Source organism: Strigops habroptila, chromosome 3, assembly GCF_004027225.2.
Source record: "Strigops habroptila isolate Jane chromosome 3, bStrHab1.2.pri, whole genome shotgun sequence".
NCBI classification, from domain to species: domain Eukaryota; kingdom Metazoa; phylum Chordata; class Aves; order Psittaciformes; family Psittacidae; genus Strigops; species Strigops habroptila.
This window is the reverse complement of record NC_044279.2, coordinates 104,578-130,527: the sequence shown is the minus strand read 5'-3', so window position 1 is coordinate 130,527 and position 25,950 is coordinate 104,578. Positions and strand designations below refer to the sequence as shown.

General features: G+C 50.5%; 2 protein-coding genes across 3 annotated transcripts; one reads left to right on the top strand and one right to left on the bottom strand.

Moving 5' to 3' along the window:
* Window positions 1-76: 76 nt before the first annotated feature.
* Window positions 77-25,749, bottom strand: LOC115601753 (hematopoietic lineage cell-specific protein-like). Of its 2 annotated transcripts, XM_030472131.2 has the most exons (18): window positions 25,269-25,749; window positions 18,517-18,880; window positions 16,451-16,534; window positions 14,583-14,656; window positions 13,701-13,830; window positions 12,397-12,507; window positions 11,712-11,766; window positions 8,897-9,007; window positions 8,309-8,419; window positions 7,064-7,119; window positions 5,065-5,134; window positions 4,686-4,819; window positions 3,623-3,730; window positions 2,835-3,144; window positions 2,051-2,122; window positions 1,598-1,692; window positions 1,339-1,501; window positions 77-1,244 (listed from the first exon to the last, which is right to left on the bottom strand). In XM_030472131.2, the coding sequence occupies exons 3-18, from the start codon at window positions 16,532-16,534 to the stop codon at window positions 982-984; spliced, it is 1,947 nt and encodes a 648-aa protein (XP_030327991.1). In that variant the 5' UTR covers window positions 18,517-18,880; window positions 25,269-25,749; the 3' UTR covers window positions 77-981. The 2 variants fall into 2 exon arrangements, with proteins under 2 accessions (XP_030327991.1, XP_030327992.1); XM_030472132.2 differs by having other exon boundaries at window positions 77-1,692.
* Window positions 22,760-23,464, top strand: TPSD1 (tryptase delta 1). Its single transcript, XM_032919792.1, has one exon. It carries the CDS (start codon window positions 22,940-22,942, stop codon window positions 23,462-23,464), a length of 525 nt encoding a protein of 174 aa, XP_032775683.1. The 5' UTR covers window positions 22,760-22,939.
* Window positions 25,750-25,950: the final 201 nt, after the last annotated feature.

Below are 25,950 nucleotides of genomic sequence, written 5' to 3'. Positions count from 1 at the left end.
AGGGGCCCTTTTCACTGTGCAAGGAACCAAGCCTGCAACAGACACAGGGACATGTGCTGTCACAGAAGAACCAGGATGCAATTTTAGTCAGTTTATTACTATAGCTATGAGAGAGAGCACAGGAGCGACAGACACTGCCCGGATGAATTCTGCCCAAATGGGGCAGTTACAAAGTTTATGTACCTTTAGGTTTTGCAACTTACTCTTCTCTAAACTGTGTCAGATAAACAGGATATTGTAAGTAACAGCAGCATTCTTTAGATAAGGAGGCTATAGCCAGCACCCTCCAACAAATAACTCACTCCATTGTTAATTAAACTACAATACTTCTTAACTAATGAGTCCTGCAAAGGCCTGTTTAGGTGTCACTATTTTACTGCCACACTGAGGAGGCCTGACTTCAGCACAGGGACTCGCCCAACAGCATGGAGAACAGGCCGAGCCAAATACTGGATGGGCGAACCTACCTTTAGCACTGACTGCAAAGCACGCTGGAGCCCTTAGGTTAGAAACAAGCTATGGGATGGCTCTTCCAGCCCCACCTGCATGTCTATGCTTAGTTATACTGTCAGAGCAGTTAACAGGAAAAATGCACTGTCTTAAAAGCATTCTACTACCTGTATCAAGCAGCACTTATTCTGATTAATTTGCTAGATTGAAAGGATTTCCCTAGCAGAACAGTCTTCTGACAGGCTGCCTGGATGAGGACAAGGACAGTAGTTATTAACAAACTCTTTGTTAAGTGAAGCCTTTTAGTATTTTTCTCTTGCTCCAAGACAGATTTTCCAGAGTATTTTTTCCCATAAAACAATTTAATTTTTACAGTTTTTTTTTCAAGGTTTACCCCAGAAAATGACAAATCTCCCAACAGCATTCTTGGCACACAGAGGAAAACCGAGTGAGTAATCTCCTACCCTAGCAACATCATCCCACATTTTCATTGAGCCAGCACACACTTCTCTTGTTTAACGGAACAGTTCACTACAGCCAAGCTTGTGCTTGTGTGCAGGAAAAGGCAGCAGTCTTCACTGGGATGGTCAAAATTTCCCAGGCTCCAGCCCAGAAATTTGTCCAGACAGACCAGGCTCTGGTCTCGTGACCAAAGGCAGGTTTGCCCTTCATGGTGCTCTTTTCCTTGACGCCTGGGTAGGATAAAATCCAGGGCCACAGCAACTTAAAAAGGTCCCATAGCTTATGTCCCTTCTGCCTTGAGTAGAGTTGGTGTTTCTTTTCTGTGAATGGCCCTTTTGGAAACAGGAATGGACATAGTTCTGCAAGCTTGCAGGTTGACAATGTGGGACAATCTAGGCAGAAAAAAATGTCTTATACTGCACTCACATGCTCTTAAACCATCCCACCTTTCCCATCTGGAAGCGGATGGGAACCAAAGTCCTTTTGGGCACAGGCTGAAACATTCCCTCAGACTGCCAGTTTGTCCTTTGTATTTCTTGCATGTAGACATGCCAGGCCAAGCCAAATCAAGCCAATAACATGCAAAAGCCTGAAGCAGAGAGATTCAAAAGTTTGGACAGAAGCACCTAGGACAATGCTGGTTTCACTGCAGAAGCCTCACATAATTTGCTGGAAAGAGGCCTACTTTGCCCCGGCATTGCCCCTGCCACCAGCCTTCATCTACCATCTCGATGTGTGTGATTGTGTCACCAGCATCAAAATAAATCTCATCATCTCCATCTGCAAAAATTGTTCAGAAAAGATAGTCACAATGCAAAAATAACCCAGAAAGAGCTGGATTTACATACCCTCACCCCAAGGAGAATAATATATAACAAGCATTCTGATAACCCAGAGAGTCCATCTCACCCGGCCCCCATCAAACAGCACAGATAAAGACGAGAAGGAGCAAGACTTCACACATGAAACGTGAAGCTTCTCTGTTCCCAAGTCAGGTCCCATTCTGATTTCCAAAAGGAAGAAATTTAAACCACCAAGTCGAAATCACCACTGTTGATGGTGTAAGCCACCACCTCCCTGTCGCACCACCCCAGCCAGCTCCCACTGCCTCTCCCCAAAGCCTGGATGGCAGACCCACCTCCTTGGTAATCATAGAGAGCCAATGCACAGGTCCCAGGGTTCTCCACATCATAAACATTGTCCATTTCCCCTGCAGAAGACAGGATGGGCAGATGAGAAAGAGGCTGGAAGCAGCCATATAGGTCTGGTCAGTGCCACCCTTCACCCAGCTGTCAGCCTTCGGGTGAACCACATCCAACCACATCCCTACAACAGGGAGAGATTTACCACGGCTCAAAGCACGGTAGGACCTCCCTCCCCTTCTGCAAGGAGGGAGGTGGAGTCCTGATGCTTCATGTTCCTCTCCCAAGAAAAAGGCTGGACATTAACTCCAACCTGTCCACTTACCATCTCCACTACCAGCGAAGCTGCAACAGAAACATCAACAACAGCCCATGCAGCTTGCTTACTTGCTTGGAGGAAGACCACCCTGCACTCCTCACATGTAGGACACCACCAGATCAGGTCTAATGAGCACCAGCCGTGTGAGCAACAGGCAGAATTGAGAGGGCACCCCCAGACCTCAGTGCAGCACTGGCAGTCACTTGCCAGGAGACAGTGCACCAAAAGCATCAGCCCAGGTCAGCTTCTTTAGAGCTTCCTGGTCCTCCTGCCTGAGCACTGCTCCAGCAGAGATACTTGCTGCCTGGCACAGCACCCCATGCAGCAGCATCATGGACTGCTACCCTGTCCACAGGAGACTTCAGGATACAAATTCCCTCTGGAGTCTGTCCCATACATTCAGTGTGATTAGCAGACAGATGCAAGCTCCCCAAGACATGGGCTCTTCCATCAGTACTCACCAACATGCAGCTGGCTCTGGCTGGACTCCTCAGGAAGGATGTCCTCATAGTCCTCACCTTCATCTCCTCCGTGGTCATAGATGGCATCCACCTTTCCCAAGGGGGCTGGCAGCTCCTCATAGTCAGCACCTCCATTGGTACTGTCACAGCAGTCAGAGGGCTCTGGCAGCTCCTCATAGTCTCCACCAGCATCCAAACTTTCACTGTAGATTGGTTGATCTTGGCTGGGGTTCTTGCACAGCTCTTCACCCAGATCTGCTGGCCTTGGTGGCAAAGTGGGTGGTGTTTCCTCATCCTTCCTTTTTGTCTCCTGCCATGAAGTGAGAAAGTGACAGGGAGGTCACCTACAAAGCACCCACTGCAGGCAGCTCTCCCATGACTGCACAGCACCCAGCACAAGGGAGCCTGCTCCACTGCAGGTGCTTTTAGTGCTACCATAACACAAATGGAGCACCATCCTCTGGACAATTAGGTCTGTGCTGAACTGGCACCTGGGATTGCTGTGGAGACCCTCATGGCCCATGTATTTGAACCTCTCTCGCGTATTTAGCTACAGCTCACTGCACTGCCACTGCACTGACCCAAGAACTCCTCTCATGGTGTAAGGTGCTGTGCAGCCATGTCCCATCACCAACCCAACATTTTCCCCCTCACTCCTTCCAAAGCCTCTCCCATGCTGCAGCTGCACCCCATCTCTTCCTCCAGGACTGCCCATAAAGCACAGCCCCTCTGAGGTGCAATCCCCTCTGCCTGCTCCCCTTCCTGCCTTCCCTCGCCCGCCTTGGCACCTCTTCTTGTGACACAGGTCTGTCTTGGTCAGCATTCCTGGGCACCCTTGCTGGCACGGTGGCAGGGGCTGCCTCTGTGTGGTCCTTCTCTCTTTGTGGGATTTCCTGCTGGAGAAAAGCCGTAAGATCTCCTCAATCTCTTTGAATGAGGTCCAGAGCAATGTCCATTCCCAACAGAGCAACTCAGAAAATTCTCCTTCAGCTGAAATCTGTTCCAGCTTACATAAAGCTGCCCTAGGGACTGGACACCAGCAGGCCTGTAACCACCATGGGGTCTGCAGAAAGTATCTTCAAGGAGGGAATGTATCAGGGAGTGCTTTACTGGTGAAACCTTATCTGCACAGTGAATGCAGAAATAGCACAGTGTAGAAGGTTTGGGTGCACAAACATGAAGGTTTGGGTGCAACCTCCAGTTTGTAAAACCCTGAATGCAGACTGCGGGGATGGTGATAGGGGGACGCGTGGAGCCAAAGCACAGGAGGTCATGTCTGGGTGCAGACACATTCTGATCTGTGCCGAAAGGAGAAATCCAGTGACAGTTGTGAAGCTCAGCGGCAGTTCCTGGCAGTTGCACAGAAGCAATTTAGGTAAGAGGTTACCATAAAGAGATCAGGTAAAAAGGATATGGAGCTGCATGGCCCTGAGGAGAAGTCTGTTTTGCAAGCCTTGAAGGAAGGTTGCGTGGAGACCTCATAGCAACCTTCCAATATCTGAAGGGGGTCTACAAGGATGCTGGAGAGGGACTCTTCATCAGGGACTGTAGTGATAGGACAAGGGGTGATGGGTTCAAACTTAAATAGGGGAAGTTCAGGTTAGATATAAGGAAGTTTTTCCCTGCGAGGGTGCTGAGGTGCTGGCACAGGGTGCCCAGAGAAGCTGTGGCTGCCCCATCCCTGGCAGCGTTCCAGGCCAGGTTGGACGAGCCTTGTGCGACATGGTCTAGTGTCCCTAGACATGAGGTGTCCCTGCCCATGGCAGGGGGTTGGAACTGGATGGTCCTTTCCAACCCAAACCATTCTATAATTCTATGATTCTCTGACATGTCAAGATGTCCATGGCTCACCTTCCACCGAGCCGCCAGGCACTCCCAGGCTTGCCGCCTCACCCAGTCCTCCTCTGCCTGCCTTCTCTCATCCTCTGCTGTCTTAGCCATGTTTTCAAATCGTGACCGCAGGCTGCTGGTGCCACTAGCAGCTCCTGTGGAGAAGGCAGCTGATGAAGCCTGCCCAGTGACTCCCTTCTACACCCCAAGCATCCAGGAGAAACTCAGACCTCTGCTCCCCCAGAGGAACTTGCAGTTCAGGCACCCTCTCCTGCCCCTTAACACAGGTCAAATCCACATCCCACCACAGCACGTGCCTGCCACTGTGCTGCCACAGAGGTACCGTGAGACCCATCCACAACTTTCCACCAAGACCAGGGCTGGTACTCGATTGTCTCACCTGCTTCCAGTGGTCTCGTTTTCTCATAGCAGGAGGTGGGAGCAGCCATCTCACTGAAGCCAGCAGCACTCTGCAAGAGGAAGTGTCCAGCGGGTTAGGCAGGGCCAGTGCTCAGTTTCCCTGCTGGATTTGGCTACTGGTGGCTGCAGGCTTTGTTCCCAGCCATGTCTGTCTTCATCTATACAACTGCCATGGCCCTGAGAAGGCTGCTGGCTGTATCCTGCCTTGCTCTGGGACTGCCTGCTGCCCTCCAGCCGAAGCCAAGGGTTGCTCCTGTTGCAAGGGGGACGCTCAGGAGGGCTGAAAAGGCTGTGTGGAGCCAAATGGAGGAGGCTGCACACTGGCAAGACAAGTGCTGCTCAGCACAGAAAGGCTGGGCATTCAAGGCAGAAATGCTCACTGGGAACATTGCAAAGAGCTGAGCAGATGCTTGGCAGTCTACCACTTCCTGATTTCCAGGGCCCTGATGTCCCTGACCCCTGCACTCTCAGTGGTACGAGGCATGGAAGCACTTCCCTGGATGTGATTTTGTGTATGGGATGTGTATTGGATGCAGAGCTGCAGCTGCCTAACCACGAAAAACATGTGTCCCTTCAGCAGGTCACTGCCTGCGGTATGTGCATTACAGAGGCACAGGGTGGAAAACATCCAAGTGAAAACCTGTGTGAACACCTGAGATACCGCTGGCTTCATGAGATGTGAAGAGATGCCTAAACTGGTAATAGCATCGATAAGGTGTTTGCAGCAAAAAGAAAGTGCGATAGAGTGGGTTAATATACTCTAATGAGAAAACTATTTAATACAAAAAGGAAAGTGCGGGTAGGATCCAGCTTTCAGACTAATACAGATATACTCAGGGTTCTACCTGCAGGTGTCACCAACGGCCTGGTTGGCAAGTTCCGGCCAAACCCATCCCTGGTTTTGTTAAGGTTTGCAGGCAGATGACTAGGCCCTGGACTGAGATTTAGCTAGCTGAACAGACCGTAAGAAACTCCTAGACAGGACAGAAAAGCCTGCAGAAGGTAACAAATAACAGAGAAACTGATGAGTTACAGACAACACCACGAGGAATGGCCAGATTTCACCAGTAGTTAAGGGGGGGTGATATAGGGCTAGTCACTCACACACAAAGCTGCACTAGCTAGTGAGTAGTACAAGAGGATAAGGAGCCAGACACCAGAGAGGCCATGGATCTGTGTAGGATTTGGGAGAGAGTGGGGAGGTCTGCACGTTGAGGGACCAAAGATTCAAGCCAGCTTCTGGGAAGCCTTGTTTATGTCTGGATGTGACAGCTGCTAACAAACCTTAAACCTTACAGCGAGAGGAAGGGCATCCTCAGTGGTATCACCTCACTGGAGGTAGTCCAAGGCAAGAACCACTCGGTATGCATACTGCTCCCTGCATGATCATCACCTGCCAGTCAGTGCTGGGTTCACCAGATGGGCCTTCAGTCTGACCCAGCACCTCTCCTGTATTAGAGACAGTTCCTGCCCAGTGCAATAGCCTGTGGCCTCTCAGACTTCTCACAAGGCTGCACTCACAAAATTTCATCTCCAAGGAGCTACCTCAGCTCATCCTGACTGAATTGGTACCCACAGTGCATGCAGGAGTGACAGCAAAGCAGCCAGAGAGAACACTCCCAGTATCTCACACAGTACTAGATATCCAAGAGGACACAGCTTAGAAAGCTCTTCGTGGCTCTGCTATTAAATCCTGCCCCAAAGCAAGTCTATGACTCTTCAGTCTGAGAGTTTAATGCTTCAAGAGCGGCTGACAATGGAAAAAAATTCCTTCCTTGCATTATAGCCTCCCCAGGCTGCACGTGGTATACATCTTCCTCTGCACTCCGGTATTCACACTGGGCCAGGTCCCTCACCGCTGCAGCAGCTGTGCTCTGAGCAGTGAGACCTCATCACATCTGGGAAGTCTCTGCTCTTGCAGCAGTGCAATAAGCACTGACTAGCAGGAAGCAATTGCAGGCTGCAGTAGGCAGTCTTACCTTATCTACTCTGTCCTTCTGGACCCCGTAACGACCTCCAAACCCCTTGGCATAGTCTGTATGGAAAAACAATGAGGTATTTTATAGTATTTTATATTTTGAGTGCACCTCTGACTTCAGCATGCTGTGACCAATGATACGTGTTAGCTTTGTCTGCATCTTATATATGGAACTAAACAGAGATAATACATGCAAAATGCTCTGGACAGTAGCTTTTAAGACTAATTCTTCCTTTCCTTCAGCAAAGTGCACAGACTTTCAGTGCTGTACACTTGCAGATCTGCTTCCAAGGCACTGGGGTGAGAAGCCAGTCATGCCATTTGAGTGCAATGTGGCCTTGTTCACTGAAGTTAAGCACACAGTCAAGCCTTTCCTGGAACCTGCTCTTCCTTGTTCCCATGTGCCCAGCTGTTCAATGAGCTTATGATCAGGAATGTACCTCCCAGACAAAGCATAATATAGCCTGGGAAGCCTCATTCAGGGACTTGCACTGATCCAAGCATGCACCTACTCTGGCTGAGTTTACCCTTGTGCTTTGGGGATTCACAACTGTCCTGGGTTCAGCTATAGCAGTCATTTTTCTCCTTCTTAGTAGCTGGTGCAGTGCTGTGGTTTTTTTAACTTTCAGCCTGGGAACAACACTGATAACACACCGATGTTTTTAGTTGTTGCTAAGTAATGTTTACTCCAACCAAGGACTTTCTCAGTCTCATGCTTTGCCAGGGAGGAGGGGAAGCCGGGAGGAAAAGCAGAGACAGGACACCTGACCCAAACTAGCCAAAGGGGTATTCCATAGCATGGCACGTCATGCCCAGTATATAAACCAGGGGGAGTTACCCGAAAGGCCCAGATCACTGCTCGGGTCGGGCTCGGTATCGGTTGGCGGGTGGTGGGCAATTGTATCCTCTCCCCTTGTTATTTCACTAATCATTATTATCATTGGTGGTAGCAGTAGTGGTTTTGTGTTATACCTTAGTTACTGGACTGTTCTTATCTCAACCCGTGGGAGTTGCATTCTTCCAATTCTCCTCCCCATCCCTCCAGGAGCGGGGGGAGGAAGAAGCGGGGGGAGTGAGCGAGCGGCTGCGTGGTTCCGAGTTACCGGCTGGGCTCAAAGCATGACAACAACATACTGTACACATTCAGTTTCCAGCAGCTGGATCACTGTCAAGTATGAAGCACTAACTCTAGGTCTGTGTGTGCTCCAAAGAAATCGTGCCACTACCTCTGACAGCATTGTCCTACCTGTTTGGGATGCATGGGGCTGCACTTCCTCCTGATGGTCCCAGCCAAGGGCACTCTTGTCCTGACGATCCCTCTGGACTCCGAATTTCCCACCAAAGCCCACAGAATAGTCTTCAGCCACAGGGATCCAGATCACAGCATGGAAGAGAACAGACAAAGGAGGGAAAGAGAAAAGTGGCAGCACTGTGAGTTGAGGCTATTCTCACAGGGACAACAGTTTTCCTTTGCTAGGATTTAGAGAAAGACAAGGCGCAAGGTCAGACTTCCCTACTGGTGGCTGCAGCAACAGCCCTCCCACCTCCCTGGGACATGTCACCTGCTATGAGCCTCTGGGCCTCCCCTGTACTCTTCCTTTGGTGACATACTGCCCGGGAGATCCCTGTGCCCATAGAAACCTGCTGCTCTTCTTCATTTAGTTGGAATTTTTCCCAGCAGCCATGCCCCACATCATGGCTTTCCTCACCTGACCGAGCCCACAGCCTTTCCCCTACTCATGCAGCAGGTTGCAAACACCCAGCGCAGCCCCAGCGGCACAGTCCCGAGCTCAAGTACTGACACTGGCTGATGCACTGGGCTCCCCCAGCTCACCTTTCTGAGAGTCGTGCTTCTCTGCCTGGCTCTTGTAGTCGAATCCCACCGCCGCTTTGTCCACCTTATCCGTCTCCAAACCATAATGGCCACCAAAACCCTTGGAGTAATCTGAGGTGGTGCATGGAGTGAAATGCAGCCCTGAGCACTGGGCTAATGAAGGGAGGGGGTAAAGATGGGGAGCAGCACTGGGGAGGAGCACCAGGGAGGAGGAAGAACAGCAGGGATGATGGAAAATGCTATAAAAAGCAAGGAGTTTGGAGGGGACAGAGTGGATGGCAGGGAGCACCATGAGGGCCATTGAGGATGAGGGCCCATGCGAATGAGTGCCCAGGACAAGTGTGCGTGATGGCAGCAAGAGAGCCTGAGGGCTGTGGGCAGCAGGAGATACAGCAGGCTGAAAGGGCAAGGAAGAAAAGCAACATGGCACGGGCAGTCGGGGAGGCAGTGGGAGCTCAGCCACTCAAGGACGCAAAGCCAAGAAAAGATTTGGGCACTGACAGCCTGGGCATCCACCCACAAACGCATCACCAGAGTGAGGATTTCAGCCTGTGGTCTGCCAATCTCTGAAAAGGTCTGTGCATAAGTATATTGAGCCCTTGAAAGCACAAAAGATGGCAAAGTTTTGTTGTACGGCTTACATTTGCTATAATGGAATCTCAGCTTCTACAGGGAAACCACTGACTGGATGCTGCAACAAAGGCTGAAACCCACATTTCTGCACACATGCTCTAGGTCTACCCCCAGACTGTCTCTGACACACTCGACCATTATGTGATAGAGACACAGCACATCTTCCTTACACATCCCCCTTCCCACCTGCTAAACTAGAAATGTATTAACTACTTCAGCTGTGTTCAGTTACTCTCTGAGGACTACTTATTATTAGTTGATGTCCTAAGAAATTTCAGCCCCTATTCCAGCTGCTGGCTGCATAGAGACACCTTTCTTTCAGAGGACTGGTCTGACAGCTCTGTTTCCAAATCCTACCCTTCTGAAGAAGTAAATCACCGTTACCTTTCTGTTCCCTGACTCTATTCTTACAGGTCTGCATTTCACAGGAGTGAGTTGGGGCTTCTCCAGCAAATTCAGCCTTATCAATTCATGAAGACTGTGGTCTAGAGAAATAGGCATGAAAACACTTTGTATTCAAGAATGGCTGTTTCATGGCAGCTCAGTTACTTAAGGATGAGTCTGTAAGTCACAGAAATTTCTTAAACTTTCCTCAATAAAACTATTATTTACCCATTAGGCCACTATAAAATGGACTTTTTAGGATGCTGCTTTCAGCAAATACAGATTTTATGACTGTTACCTTGATGCCGGAGTTTACAGCGTGGACACATTTATATGAAAAACAATCCAAACACCTTCCCCTATTTCTAACATTTTCATTTTGTCCTGAGCGGTTTCTGTGGTTTTACACAGCCTGATGAATTTGCATGTCCACAATCTAGTATGTGGAAATGCATGAATGTAGCACAACTGCATGTAATTTGTTAATTGACAATCAACCAAGAATGCCTCAGAACATCTTCCTTCTTTTATAGTTTTCTCTGAAACAAACAGTTCTTTTCTTGGTAATGCAATATTCCTCATGTGTATCTGAAAAGGGAACAGACCTTGCCTCTAATCTTTTCTTGGTTGCAGAATGTTTAAAATATCTTTAGCTTCAGCTGTTGCAGTGAAAATTCTTAATGAATTGTCGTGGTTTAAGCCCAGCCGGTAACCCAGAACCATGCAGACGCTCGTTTACTTCCCCCTTTTTCCTCCCTCCACTCCCGGAGGGATGGGGAGGAGAATCGAAAGAATGTAAATCCCACGGGTTGAGATAAGAGCAGTCCAGTAACTAAGGTATAATACAAAACCACTACTGCTACCACCAATAATAATAATGATAAGGGAAATAAGGGGAGAGAATATAAAAGGGGAAAAGGAAAACAATAAACACAAGTGATGCCCAATACAATTGCTCACCACCAGCTGACCGCTCACCACCAGCTTGACCCGAGCAGCAATCTGAGCCTTCTGAGTAACTCCCCCCAGTTTCTATACTGGGCATGATGTGCTGTGGGACGGAATACCCCTTTGGCTAGTTCAGGTCAGGTTTGGGTCCAGTCTCTGCTTCCTCACGGTTTCCTGTGCCCCTCCTCACTGGCAGAGCATGAGACTGAAAAGTCCTTGACTGGGGTAAGCATTACTTAGCAACAACTACAAACATTGGTGTGTTATCAGCGTTGTTCTCAGACTAAAGCCGAAAACACAACACTGCACCAGCTACTAAGGCGGCAAAAACTGTTACAGCCGAACCCAGGACATGGATATAGCTGCTTGTATGGGCACGTGAAAGTTGGCTGAATCATCTCCAGAACTGTGCACAAGTTTGGGTGCTGTGTAGACTTTTGTTCACATATCTGTTGTTGCACCTTTTCTTATACGCCACTTTTTCAGAAACCACTTCTCATATCCTAAAGTGCTTGCGTTTCCTCTGGAGCAGCTGCTCAGAAGGACTTTTAGACGAAAGGACGCATCATCCCTCCATCAGGCGTGCATGTGAGGGTGTCTTCCCTGCTCAGTTATGATGTGGTTTCTGTCAAAGCAAAACTAGGGACAAGTGAAATATACAACAGAAAAGCGGTGACAGGACAGCAGGGAATGGGGCTGTAAGGGTGTCTGACTGGGAACAGGCATCTGAAGCAAGTTGACAGGAGCGGGGTTATAAAATAGACTGTGCCACAGCAGACAGCACAGGATATTGGGAGCATAGGAGAAGCTGGGAAAAGTGTCAAGGGGCAGCATGTGCCCATGGACTTGCCTTTCTGAGACGAGTGTTTCTCCACCTCACCTTTGTATTCAAAGCCCAGTGCTGACTGGAACAAAAAGGGGAGGAATGTCAGCGGTCCTGAGGGCCAAGCTGGGTCCCACCACCCTTCCCCAGCGGCCAGGCTGGGACCTCGGGACCCCACTCCCTGTCTTATGGTAGCTGCTCCTCAGCTTGTACAGGTCTCCTCAGCCTCCCACGCCACCCCTGCTGTCCCTGTAGCAGTGTGCCCAGGAACAGGCCCTTGAAAGAGCCCATGCACTCCAGGGAAGAGGGCCACAATCCTGACCCCACAGGCAAGGTGGGCAGCATCTGATGCCAGGATGTGCACAGGAGGGGAAGCATCCTGCTGTCCCTATCCAGTCCTGCCAGTGCCATCACTGTGCATGGCACAGCTTGGGGCTTTGGAGATGCAAAATGCCATAGTCCCCAAGACAAATGCAGTGCTGCCTGGATAGTTCACTGCAAACACGTTAATGCACACCGAAGAGTTAATCTCCACAGGTGCCTGGCAATTTGTCCTAAATCATTGCCCTGCACACAGGAGGTGAGCTCCTTGCTTCAGTGGAGACCTGGACCTGCACCCACCAGCCCTCTGAAAACTGCAGCCACAATCCTAATGGTAGGACAGTGTTTTAGGGGCAGCATTGAGCACAGGTCACTGCCCTGTCCAACACACCTTGTCAGCCCGGTCCCGCTGGACTCCATACTTTCCCCCAAAGCCTTGTGATGCATCTGTCTGCGAGGAGTGCTTCCCAACATCAGCAATGTACTCGTGGCCCACTGCACACTGAGAAGGGAGACAGCATGACATGAGCACCCACAGGCAGACTGGCAGGGTGGGCAGAGACACAGGCACCACGCAGTTGCTCTGCCCCACTGCCAGGTGCTTGCAGCCACAAGGTGACAGGTCCAAACTGATGGTTTGGTGCTGGTGGTGGCGATGCCTTCTGCCCAGCCTTTGCCAGTACCAACTCTGCACTGAGACCTGTGATGCAGCTTCAAGGGCAACCATCACACACAGCTGGCCCCACTGCCAGCACATCATGCACACCGTGGGATTCTGAATACCTGCTGCTCCCAAATGCCAGTGGAGTAGAGTCGTGGACAATCACATGGGGAAACTGAGGCAGGCACAGCTGAACACCCACAAGCAGCAGGGCTGGTGCCTGCTCCCTGTCTGAGAACGAGGGTCAGCAGACCTGGCTGGGATCACCTTTTATGCCTAACACAGGGCAGGCCAGGGCCCCACTGCTCCCCGCGGAGGTGGCATGGCCAGGAATTGCTCACAGTCCTCAGGAAACAGGCTAGAGGCTGAATGCTTGCAACATCCTGGTGAGAGTGGATGAAGGCTGAGGAGCTGCTCAACAAAAACAGCCTCACTGCTCCAGCAGATGGGTCTGAGCATGGCTGCTCCATTTCTGCCTCCTGGAAATGTCTGTTTCTCACCCTGCCATCCTGGCATCATGCACACCCACAGTGACCCCATATATCGAATGCTACTGCAATCTTATCACCTCATTTCTGAAAACAAATAAGTATTAAATGCTGAAAGGTACAGGAAGAAGCATGATGATGATTATCAGAAACATAAACCAGATGTTATACGAGAACAGAGAATATGAACTAGGGCTTCACCCTGGGGAGATAAGACAGAGGTCTGCAGTGGAGAACATGAGGAGAGAATTATTACTCATTACTTCTTCAAGCACAAGTAGGGAAGTACCTAATTTCATTGTTATGCAGCAGGTTTGAAACGAGCCACAGGAAGTCCTTCTTCACAGCCAAGGGGAGTGTTGCAAGGAAGTTCTAGACACATATTACACAAATGGGTTCAAACAGATCCTGGAGACAGACTATGGGCCAGCTAGACAAGTGCAAATGTGCTCAGCCATGCCGTTCTCTCCCTTCAGAAAACACGGATGCTTTTTCCATTATGAGAAGAAGACTTTTCCACTGGGGCCCAAGGAAGCCCTCTGTTACCTTATCCATTCGGTCCCTCTCTGTTCCAAATTTGCCCCCGTAACCATAGGAGGCTTTGGGGCCAGCCTCCAGCTCCTTCTTCTTGATGACTTCATGTTCCTCTGACACCTTGTTCCTCAGCTGATGGATGCTGGTGAGATAGAGAGAGTAAGGGCAAATCACTACGGGACTGCGCAGACCCATGCAGCCAGCTGGAGTGTCCCAGTGCCATTGCACCAGACAGAGCCCAGCACAGGGCAGGATGTAAACCTGCTGCCAGCTGCCACCACGTGCCCACAAACCAGGCCCCACTGTGCGGTAGCCACACATGTGCACCCACTGCACAGTGGCAGGAGATGCTGCTACCCTGGGGCTGGTGATCAGACCCGGAGCCGCAGGCTCGGTGGGTGCATCCGGCCCCCAGCCTGCAGACCCCACTCAGGGCTACACCCCATCTTCAACAGGAGCCCACGCTTCCCTGTGCCTGTGTGCTGCACTGGCCGCACTGTGCGGGGCAGTACTGGGATGCGCAGGGAGCTGCTGGATAGGGCCAGGTTTGGCCAAGGAAGGCGCAGGAGGCCTTCTTTGCCGCAGTGACAGCCGCTGTTTGCACATACGGAACAGTTCCCTTCTCAGCACACGGGCGGCTCCAGCACCTCACCCCGAAGCCCCCGACAGCGCCCGCGCACGCCGCAGCCCCGGTCCGCTCCTCCCTGGGGCCAGGCCTCCACTACGACCGCCGCTGCCCCTCGCCCGGGCCGGGCTGTTCCCCGTGGGAGGGCCGCAGAGGCGGGGCCCCGGCGCCGCTCTCCCGCCCGCCCCGCCGCGCATCGGCCGTTATTTGGCCCGTTTCGGCCGGCGCGGCCGCTCGCGCCGGCGCGCCCCGCGTCCGCCCGCACTCACTCGATGTGCTCGGCGCGGCCGGAGCCCTCGATGGTTTTGGCTCCCCAGCGCTGCTCCTTCTCGGAGATGTCGTTCTGCGGAGTGAACCGCAGCCGTCAGCGGGCCCCACAGCACGGGGCTCCGGCCCGCAGGGCTGCGCCTGGCTCCGGGCACGGCCGCCGGGGCCGTGCAGGGCTGGCAGCGGGCTGCGGGAGTCTCCATCCCTCCTGCTTGGGGAGGAGCTGGCAGACGAAACCGCTGTGGAGATTAATTGTGTACAAGAATACGGGGAAAACACTGACGCGAACGTTTCACTCAGGTCTGCTTGAGTTCTGCCTCAGCTTTGTTATGAGAGCGCTTGTTTTGGCCACTTTTTGGGAGGTCTGGGGGTGTATTTGATGAAGCATCAGTAAAGGTAAAGCTAAAAATATGTATATGCAAAATAGAATTTAAAATTAAGACGAAGTCGTCTTCTGTGCAGGCTTATTTTAATGCCTCCACAAATCATAGAATCATAAAACAGTTACGGTTGGAAAGGACCTTTCGACCATCTAGTTCCAACCCCCCTGCCATGGGCAGGGACACCTCGCACTAAACCATGTCACCCAAGACTCCATCCAACCTGGCCTTGAACACTGCCAGGGAAAAAACAGAAAAAGTAAAATAAACAAAAAAATACTGGGAGCACTGGGGGGTGGGGATGGGGGTGTGTGCGTGTGTGTGTGTGTGTGTGTGTTTAAGCATTAATAATTTGGAACTTAGAGGAGGGGACTTGCTTTTTTGTCCCAAACTAGAATTTCTTGCTGGAAATAACCAGGCAAAGCTGAACGTTGAAAACGTCAGGCTCTTGTGTAACAGGAGACTCCATCAATCTTGGAAAGGAAACCAAAATCTCAACAGAGCTCAGAAGAGACCTGTGGCTGTAAGCGTGGCTGGTGCTCCTCAGCACCAAGAGGAGAAGGACTTGCTGTGCTGTGTGCTCCTAAGAGTTTTAGAAAATGGGTATGAAGAATGAGATGTCAGTGTCTTGAGGCAGCAGAGGACTGTTCAGGTTACCCAAACCCAGGAGGCAAAGCAGTGCAGAAAAATCGTGTAAAGCCAAATCAGTGGGTGATAAAATTGGAAATGAATGTTAGTGTAGTAAGCTCAAAAGTAAAGCATATAGAAAAAAAAAAATCCTAATTGTATCTGCTGAGTGATGGTTCCAGAATATTTACCATTCAGGAATAGGGGATTATGGGCAATTATGCGCAAGAGTATCAAATGCATTTTGGCCAAAAAGCCAAAGTGTAAGTAATTACTAGGAAAGGAATAGAGAATCAAATAGAAAATGACAGCCATGACCCCGAATGCACGGGGTTCCCACAGGCTGAGCCCTTCTATTCTTTTACAATCTCACCTAGAGAATTAGACTGGAAGAAAACAAGGTTATTTAGAGGGATGGGGCTGCATCTGCTCAAGGTGGCAAAAATAGAGTAGGATTCTTTCATCTGGACAAAAGAGAAATGAGGTCAATGCTGGAACCCTATACAATTACGAACAGCTTGGGAAAGAGAAAATGTAAGTCTTCGCTATTTCTTGTAACGTAAGTTGTAACGAGGACTTGGTGAAGTTAACAGAGAGCAGGCTCAAAAGAAACTAAATATTTTATACTTGTGATACACTTATGTAGGAAGTTCTGGAGACTAAGCACAGGTATAGGTCAGAAGTTACTTACCTGACCTGACAGTGACAGTGAGGAGCTGGTGGGACTTGGCTGATCTGCACAGGCAGCAGTGCTCCTGCCACGCCAAGCCCCGAGCGCCAGCCCAGCTGAGCAGCACGTGCCAAGGGCCAGTGGACCCTTCACACCACCACCAGCACTATGGATTACCACACCAAACACTCACCACAAAGTCAGGGTCAGTGTCCCAGTCGTCTCCCTGAGCCTCAGCCTTCACTGATATGTCATGTCCCACGACCGCTTTCCACATCTGCACAAGGAGGACATGGCATTACCCAGAGCCAAGCCTGTGGGCACTGCTGGCTCACAGCCATGGGCATAACAGACCACAGCAGTCATGACAGAACTCAGCTGGAAAGGACCCTTGCATCTGCTTTGCTGGGCTCTGTCCCTCACACAGCGCAAGGTACCCAAAATAGTTACTTTTGAACACCCACACCTCTTCCGCAAAACTTCAAGTGAAAACCACAGTCCTCAGACACACTGACTCCACAGTTCAAATGCACACTGTATTCTAATGCAAATTAGTACTAGTAAAGTACAGTTCCCTGCTTTAACCTCCCTTCTGCCACCATGATACAACGCTTATTTACCTAAGGTTGGACTCCTCAAGTTTCTGTCTGTTTTCCAACCTTTTAATCACTGCCCAGTGAGCTAGAGAAGGTTCAGAGAAAAGCTGCGTGTGCTCTGACAGTGCCAGTATAGTGCGCTGTGTGGTCTTTATGTCTGCTGTAGGGTAAAAATGGGGGCTAAAATCATGAAATGTGCAGGGCTGAAAAGGCTGAAGCTGCTGTGCTGTGACTTGTAGAGGGTGTCCAGAGAGGCCTGGAGGAAGTGATAGGCCCAGGAAGAGGAAGTTAAATAAAGTAATGTGAAATCTAAAACTCTTGCATTTCATTTTCAAGGTGACCGTGAAAAAACATGATGAAAAGGCATCTTCCAAACAACACAGTTCCTATAAAATGAGAAACAGAAGATCAGATGGTTTGCTTGTGCCTACATAACAGAGCCATCATTCTAAGCAGAGCTCTTGCGTCCCACCACCTATTACTGCCTGTGGTGCTGAGAAGCCCCATTCTCATTGATGCTCAAAGCAGCTTTTCACTGGGCCAGAGAGAAAGGTCGATCAGAATGAGAATGTGCAGCTAAGATGGGGCTGCTGAGCCCTATTTCAACATCATTGCAAACATCACATAAACCTATGAACAAACCAACAGGAGGGAAGAGAAATGCTTTGTGATGGATCCTCATTTAACAGCACATTCTTATTACGTGCTTCTCGACAGCACTAACTCCTCATTGCCACAACCATACAGTACAAACTAGCCCCAAGTGCCCAGGACAGTTGCTTTCTGTGCAAGAAAAATGTTTATGCTGAACAAGTAATTGATTGTACAACACAAATAGCTGTCAAGTGAATCACCTTCCAGTTCAGCACAGTGCACTGCTCAGTTCAGTTGCAAGCTGCCCTTACCAACTGTCTAGAGAATCAGCAATGTAAGCCCAGAGAGCAAAGCCAACAGAAACTAAAAGAGCACAGCAGAACACAGCAGGCCTGTGGCATCCTCCACTGTGCTTGCACTGAAATTAATCTTATGACAAACTGAATATAGTTAATTGCAAATAGAAGCAGGGGAAGTAGAAAGGCTCATGTGGACAACACAGCATGATAAAACAACACCTTTAAACTCCTTTTCCCCCTCAGTAATTTATCTGCATCTTCACTCCAAAGATTTTTAAAGTTTGTGGCTCATTTTTGTTAAGCAAAGACAGTAAAAGCAGTAACCAGCTGTAACCAGCTGGCATTTTACATACAACTGTAAATGATTCTTGACCACCTCTTGTCCGCAGCCAGCCACCATGCATCTTGGGAACCATGACAAATCTCAGACTCTAATCACACCGCAAGGCTCCACTCTCTATAATGATATCAGAGTAGCAGCTCAAACCCTTAGTTTGTTCCATTCCACTTTTCCCCCTGAAAGTATCCACTACAGCACAAATACAGGGCTGCCACACTCAACACAGTCATGCTGGTTGATTTAGAAACGTTTCTTCAGAGCCTCAAACACAAGAGGAATAAGGATGACCAAAGAACAGACTGAGAAGCAAAAGCCGAGCACTATCAGCTCACACAAGCTGTGTCAGGAAGGAGTGCTCTTTGCCCACCAAAACCCTACGTTTTTTGTTTTTTCTCACTTTCCACTCTCAAACCCCACTCAGCTTTCTTACCTTAAAGGTGCACCAGCTCCTGCTGGCAAACTTGCTGCTTTCTGCTTTCCTGCTTCTGCTGCTTTCCACACCCGTTGGTAGCGACAGTTTTTGGACTGTGGCTCACTCTGAGTTCCTGGTTTAGCTTCAGCTATCTTCACTTCCTGTGTCCCAGCCCCCAGTTCTGCTCAGTTATGAGCACCAAAACCTGCCCTGGTGGCTGTGGTTCCCTTGCACGCTGCCCATGCTCTGTGGGGCTGATAAGGCATATACCAGGGATCCAAACTGCTGACTCTGTGTGTAGTGCTGGATGGGGCACAGTTACATTTCTTAGTGTGCAAAACCAGATTGTGATTTCCATCTTCATCTTTTCCAGAAAACCATTCTGCCATAAAAGTACAAGAGAGTTAACAGGCTGAAGTCCCTGGGCTTCACAGTTACAATGAGATCCAAAGAAAGCAAGCTACTGCTTACAGAACTTGTTATGAAATTTGACTCAGTGCTTTAAAGCACAATTAAAAATATATATACACACAGACAGACAGACAGACATATACACATACATGAAAGATCTTCCAGGGCCAGAAAAAAAGCAACAAAACTTGAAAATTGAACTAGGAAGAGGGAAAGCATGTAGTTAAAGAATCCTAAGCACTTACAGATCAAACTCTTTGGTACAGTGCTTACTGCTGGGAAGTGCACAATTTTGGAATGAGTAGCATGAATCACATTAGTTTGACACTAGGTAAACATCTCAAAAAAAAATTACTTCCTTTCTGAATGAGTGAAGCGAGAAAAGCTCCTGGAGGAGTCATGTCCGTTTGACACAATGGCAAAATATACAGGGCTTAGAATAGAACAGAGTAGAATAGTTCAGTTGGAAGGGACCTACAAGGATCACCTGGTGCCTGACCACTTCATGGCTGACCAAAAATTAAAGCATTTTCCATATTAAATATATTGTCCAAATGCCTGTTAAACACTGACAGGCTTGGGGCATCAACCACCTCTCCAGGAAGCCTCTTCCAGTGTGCGATCACCCTCTTGGTAAAGAAATGTTTCCTAATTTAACACTATACTGCACAATATCCTTGTCTCTAAACTGGAGAGGCCTGGATTTGATGCATGGACCACTTGGTGAATAAGGAATTGGCTGGATGGTCGCACTCAAACAGAGCTAAGGTCAATTGCTCAATGTCCACATAGTGGCCAAGGACAAGTGGTGTTCCGCAGGGGTGAGTACTGAGACCAGTGCTGTTTAACATCCTCATCAGTGACATGGACAGTGGGATCGAGCACCCTCAGCAGGTTTGCTGATGACATCATGCTGTGAGGTGTGATTGACATGCTGGAGGGAAGGGGTGGGATCCAGAGGGACCTGGACAGGCTGTGTGCCACCAGGACAGGTGGGACTGTGTGAACCTCTTGGGGTTCAACAAGGACAAGTGCAAGGTCCTACACGTGGCTCAGAACCCCCCGATGTGCTGGGCTGCATCCAAAGGAACGTGAGCAGCAGGTGAGGGAGGGGATTCTCCCCCTCTGCTGCGCTCTGGGGAGACAGAGCCTTGTCTCCCCCTGCAGTCCTGCGTCCAGCTCTGGGGCAACAGCACAAGAGGGATGTGGAGCTGATGGAGCAAGTCCAGAGGAGTCCACGGACATGCTGCGAGGGCTGGAGCAGCTCTGCTCTGGAGCCAGGCTGCGAGAACTGGGCTGGGGCAGCCTGGAGAAGAGAAGGCTCCTGAAGGGGAGACCTTAGAGCAGCTCCGGTACCTAAAAGGGCTACAAGAAACCTGGAGAGGGGCTTTGGACAAGGGCCTGTAGGGACAAGACAAGGGGGGATGGCTTTAACCTGACAAAGGGGAGATTGAGATGAGCTCTTAGGCAGAAGCTCTTCTCTGTGAGGGTGCTGAGGCGCTGGCACAGGGTGCCCAGAGAAGCTGTGGCTGTCCCATCCCTGGCAGTGTTCAAGGCCAGGTTGGACAGGGCTTGGAGCAACCTGCTCTAGTGGAAGGTGTCCCTGCCTGTGGCAGGCGGTTGGAACTGGATAAGCTTTAAGGTCCCTGCCAACCCAAGTCATTCTATGGTTCTCTTCTGTTAATTCGCAACGATCTGTGATAGTGACTTAAACACATCTTCCGTCTTGTCCATTTTATATCTCAGTTATTTGTAGATTTTTATCTTCTCTACTGCTGCTCTGTTGAAGTTGCATATCTGTGCAGTGCTGCTGATACTGAGCTAGATCCTCAGTACAGGGATCTCATGACCCATTAAGTACTTCCCTGTCTCCAGAGTCCATCACATCTTCTTGTCTTTGAAAATGGATTGCAGTGATGACTGTGTAATGACAACTTATTTCTCATTCCAGTCTGAGTAAACTGTCAAAAAGATTTTAGCTCCTCAATTCTCTGGTTTACCATAAATACCAACTTCAGGAGTTTTTCTTAAATACCTCCTTCTGTCTCACTTTGTCTTCCTCTGAGTAAGGAAATTAATATCTTAGTCCGGATTCTTTTTGTTAATGTTTGTGAAATCTCATTAACAATAGAATTATCAGAAGCATCCTCCTCTGCCTAGAGTTTAAAATGGCAGGTCCTTGGCCGTGCATATTCAGTGCCACAACTGCACTTTGTCAGTGTGGGTCCAGAACAGCAAAAGAACTCATAGACAGCAAGGACGTGCAGCCTGCCAGAGGATGTTGCTGTGGCTGGGGTAACCAGTTGGAGCGTGCTGCATCTGCATTTCACTGTGCTCTGTGCAGGAGGGTGGACACTGCGTGGCTGTGATTAGCTTATTTGTCTGGCACATCACTGCTTGCCTGCCGTGGCTATAACCACATCGGGCCTTCAACACCCGAACATGTGCATACTGCCTGTAGTAGGCATGTTCTCTGGTGTATGTTTCTTGGGAAGGACCTAGTGGCAGATAGCTGCAGAGAGCAGGGTGGCAGTGAACTTCCCACAGAGGCTCTGATGCCACCCTGGTTTGTTTCCCTGCTAGCTGGGAGCAGCAGTGTTCGCAGCCAGGTGCTGCTGCTGCCAAAGGGCTGCATCCCTCATCCCGCAAGCAGAGTGTTCAGCAGGGCTCTGCTGCGGATGCCTGATCTCAGCTCCTGCCTCCCCTCCGGCCTGGAACCCCCCATGGAACCAGCCCTTCTGTGACATCACCCCTAGCACCAAGAGCAACGCGGATGTTGTAGCTGTTCGGCGGCTGCTGCAGTGGTGGCCACCAGCCCTCAGTTCTTCAGCATTCACATGCCGATGGCTGCGATGGATTTACTCCCCCTGCTTGTCCTGCTGACCATGTGCTGGCCTGCCCATGGCACATGGGACAGCTGTGGGTAAGTGGCCTGAGGTTCTGGGAAAGAGCTTGGGGCCCCAGCTATGATGGGATTCACTGGAGGGTGCCTGCTTGTCCCCCAAGGCCACACCACCACTTCCCAAACCCTATGTAGGAGCCTTGGTTCCCTGCCAGCCCCAGGCTGCTGGCACAACTCATAGAATCATAGAATCATAGAATCGTAAGGGTTGGAAAGGACCTTAAGATCATCTAGTTCCAACCCCCCTGCCATGGGCAGGGACACCTTGCCCTAAACCACGTGGCTCAAGGCTCTGTCCAACCTGGCCTTGAACACCGCCAGGGATGGAGCATCCACAACCTCCCTGGGCAACCCATTCCAGTGCCTCACCACCCTCACTGTAAAGAACTTCTTTCTTATATCTAGTCTAAACTTCCCCTGTTTAAGTTTGAACCCATTACCCCTTGTCCTACCACTACAGTCCCTAAGGAAGAGTCCCTCCCCAGCATCCTTGTAGACCCCCTTCAGATACTGGAAGGCTGCTATGAGGTCACCACGCAGCCTTCTCTTCTCCAGGCTGAACAGCCCCAACTCTCTCAGCCTGTCTTCATCTGTGGACTAAAACAGAAACAGGGGCAGACGGACACACACCCCGCAGGGTTCCCTGGTCCTGCTGTCTATGCAGCACCCTGTGGGGAGGGAAGAGGCTGACCTTCAGCCCCAGCAGCAGCAGTGATCGAGCAGGGCAGTGATGAGTTTCTGTTACAGGACCTGTGGGCTCCGGCCCATGGCTGCCTATCGCAGCACATCACGCATCGTCGGGGGCACAGATGCCCAGCCAGGCTCCTGGCCATGGATCGTCAGCATCCAGCAGAACACAAATATAGGCATGGTGCACATCTGTGGAGGGTCTCTCATCACCCCACAGTGGGTCCTCACAGCAGCCCACTGCTTCGTGGGGCCCAGGTAAGGAGGACCAGTACACGGGAATATCCCCACAACACGAGCAGGTGCCCTGTCTGCAGCACCAGGTGCTATTCCCATCCCATTTCCTTGCACTGCAGAACCTAGTTAGAGACTGCTCAGAAGGCTGGACTCATGCCACTGCTTCCTAGCAACACCCAGCTTGACATTCTTTGAGCCTAAGGCATGCTGGGGCAGTCGTACCCTCTGCAGCACTGCCTTCCTCTCTCCCTTGGGAAGCAGCAGGCATGTGGCTGTGCTCCCTCTGAGCCCTCTCTCCATCTGACTTCCAGGTACGTCCCAATGTGGCGCGTGGTGATCGGGGCCACCCAACTGTCTCAGCTGGGCCCTGAGGTCCAAGTGCGTGGTATTAAGCAGCTGATCGTTCACGAACTCTACACCAACATCTCAGAGGGGAATGACATCGCCTTGCTGGAATTGGACCGGCCTGTCCAGTGCAGCGACTACATTCAGCTTGCCTGTGTGCCCGACGCCTCACTGGCAGTGTCTCAGCTGACAGACTGCTACATCAGCGGCTGGGGTTCAATGGATGCAAGATGTGAGTTCCCAAAAGGCATTCGTGTCCCCAGGGCAAGCTTGGCACACCGGGGGCATGGCCCGGGCTCCCTGGCAGCAGAGGCAAGAGGCAGCGTCAGGCTGCAAGGACGTATGCCTCGAGAGATGAGCCTGACCCACTCAGAGCAAGACTGAAGGGAAACATGAGTCCAATGCCTCTCGAGAGGCAAAGCCAAGGGCTAGGGAAGGGGCTCACCCAGACAGGGCAGGAAAACTGGTCACAAGCTGCTGTTCCTTTCTGTGCTCACAGTTGCAAAAGCAGCTGATATCCTCCAGGAGGCCAGGGTCTATCTCATTGATATCAACATCTGTAACAGCAGCCGGTGGTATCCAGGGGACATCTTTAGCCACAACTTATGCGCCGGCTACCCGCAGGGTGGCATCGACTCGTGCCAGGTAGGAGCGTGTGACAGGTCAACCCCCAGCAGCATGGGCAGCCCAAACAGCCCAGCACGCCCTTTGCCTGCATGTCACCTCCCACACTAGGGTCCCCAGCGCTGCTGGGGCTTCCCTCCCCTCTCCCATCCAGAGATCCTCGCCCAGCACCCCTCATCCCAGGGCACTCTGCCCAAGAAGCCCATCCAGTGCTCCTGGCAGCCCAAGAGGTCCAGTTGCCAGTCCTGGAACATCCATCTTCCACACACCCAGAATCCCTATGCAGAGATGAGGGAGAGCCCAACCTCACAGCCCCACAGCCCCCTCCAGACAAGGTTCTGTAGGCTCTGGCACCTGAGCAGAGCCTCTGTGCAGTGAATACAGCTCTGGCAGCTCTGTGAGAGAAGGAGCCAGCCCTAGTGCTGCCAGTGGCCACCCAACACCACCCTCATCCTCTCTCCTCTGCTGCAGGGTGACAGCGGTGGTCCTCTCGCGTGCAAAGATAACAATGCCGACTACTTCTGGGTTGTGGGAGTGACCAGCTGGGGGAAAGGCTGTGCGAGAGCACAACAGCCGGGAGTCTACACCTCCACTCAGCACTTCTATGACTGGATCCTCGTACAGCTGGGACTGCACCCAGCAACAACAGCTAATCCAACACCACAGCCAGTCTTCACCTCACCTCCTACTCAGAGGCCAAGGCCAACACAATCAGGCACAATGGGTTACTGCCCATTTCCACTCCAGAAGCTGGTGGAATTCTTTAATCTGCTGCAGGACCTCCTGCAGGTCCTAAAGGGAAAAAAGGCTTGAGTAGCAGGATGAACAGGAGCCAGGGCAGGCTGCAGTGTACCACAGCCATTTCCTTCTGGGGCTATGCCTGCCTATTCAAAGGCAGCCTCAGTGTCAAAGGCCTGCTCCGTCTTCCCATGCTCTTCATAATTCAGACAAATGGTGAAGTTGACTTGTTCCTGAAATAAAATTACTTGTTTTCACAGCTAACTTTGCTTTGGCCTAATTTAGTCTCCTGTGCTAGGCAAGCACTTCCATGCCCAGCACCTGCAAAATGAGACTGCAGACGAGTCAGGCACAAAGAGAAGTGATCTCCCAAAGGGGCTGAAACCTTGCCTGCTCAGAGAGGAGGGTGCTCAGAGCCTCTATGGGATGAGTAAGACTGGCCCATTGAGGCTAGGAAGAGGGTAGGAAAAACCGATGTGCCGTGCAGACGACATTGGGTGTTTGCATTAAAATACACAAGCTCGTGTTTAGGGCCTGGCATAAGCATTAGCTAACTGAACTGGCTGTGGGACTGAACACAATGAGAAATTGCTGGCCACAGCAAACAGAGTTAAAAGCTGTCAGGAGTTACAGTGCAGTCAATGCTCCCATTAGCATTGCCACCCTCAGGTAATGCCATGCCAACCTTTGGTTTACCTTTAGTTCTGTTGTTATGCTTTCCCCCACTGATTCTAGTTTAAAGCCCTCTCAATGAGCCCTGTCAGCTTACAAGCAAAAATGCATTTTCCCCATCATGACAGGTGGATCCCATCAGGCCCCAGCATACCTTGTGTTTTGAAGACTCTCCCATGGTTACAGAAAAGAAAGTTCTGTGGAGGCACCAGTCCTGGAGCCACCTCTTGATGCGTTGGGCATGCCTGTTTCTTCCAATGTCTCTCCCCACTGCTAGGACAATTGAAGAAAATACTACCTGTGCTCCTTAATCTTTTATCATTCTTCCCAGGACTCTGAAATGTCTTTTGATCAACCTTTGATTCCTTGTAGCAACATCATTACTACCCGCATGAAAGAGCCAGAATGGTTAATAATCCTAAATTCATCAGTCATCCGACGAAATCCCTGATGAAAACCCCAGGGAGACAGCAAACTCCCGTGAAAAGGTCTGGCCTGCAGATGGGCTTCTCAATCCTGCTGAGGAGTCACCTATGACTTGTTTCATTGTTGAAGAAACAATCGTCGTTTCTTCTCAGCACTGGTCCTAATGCAGCTCTTGTTGCGAGAGGTCACTTGATCTGACCTTGGTGAGAGCACTTGCGTAGGTTCCTCCTCCTCAGCATGCACTTTGTCTACCATTCCCAGAGCCTCATACCTACTCTCTAAAGGTGGCCAAGAGGGTAAGGAGAGGTTCCTCTTACAGCTCCATGCAATAACCTGCTTCTGCTCTGCCCTGACCCTTGTAATGCTGCCTTGCTCCTGGCACAGACATCCTGGACCTGCCTCAGTAGTTG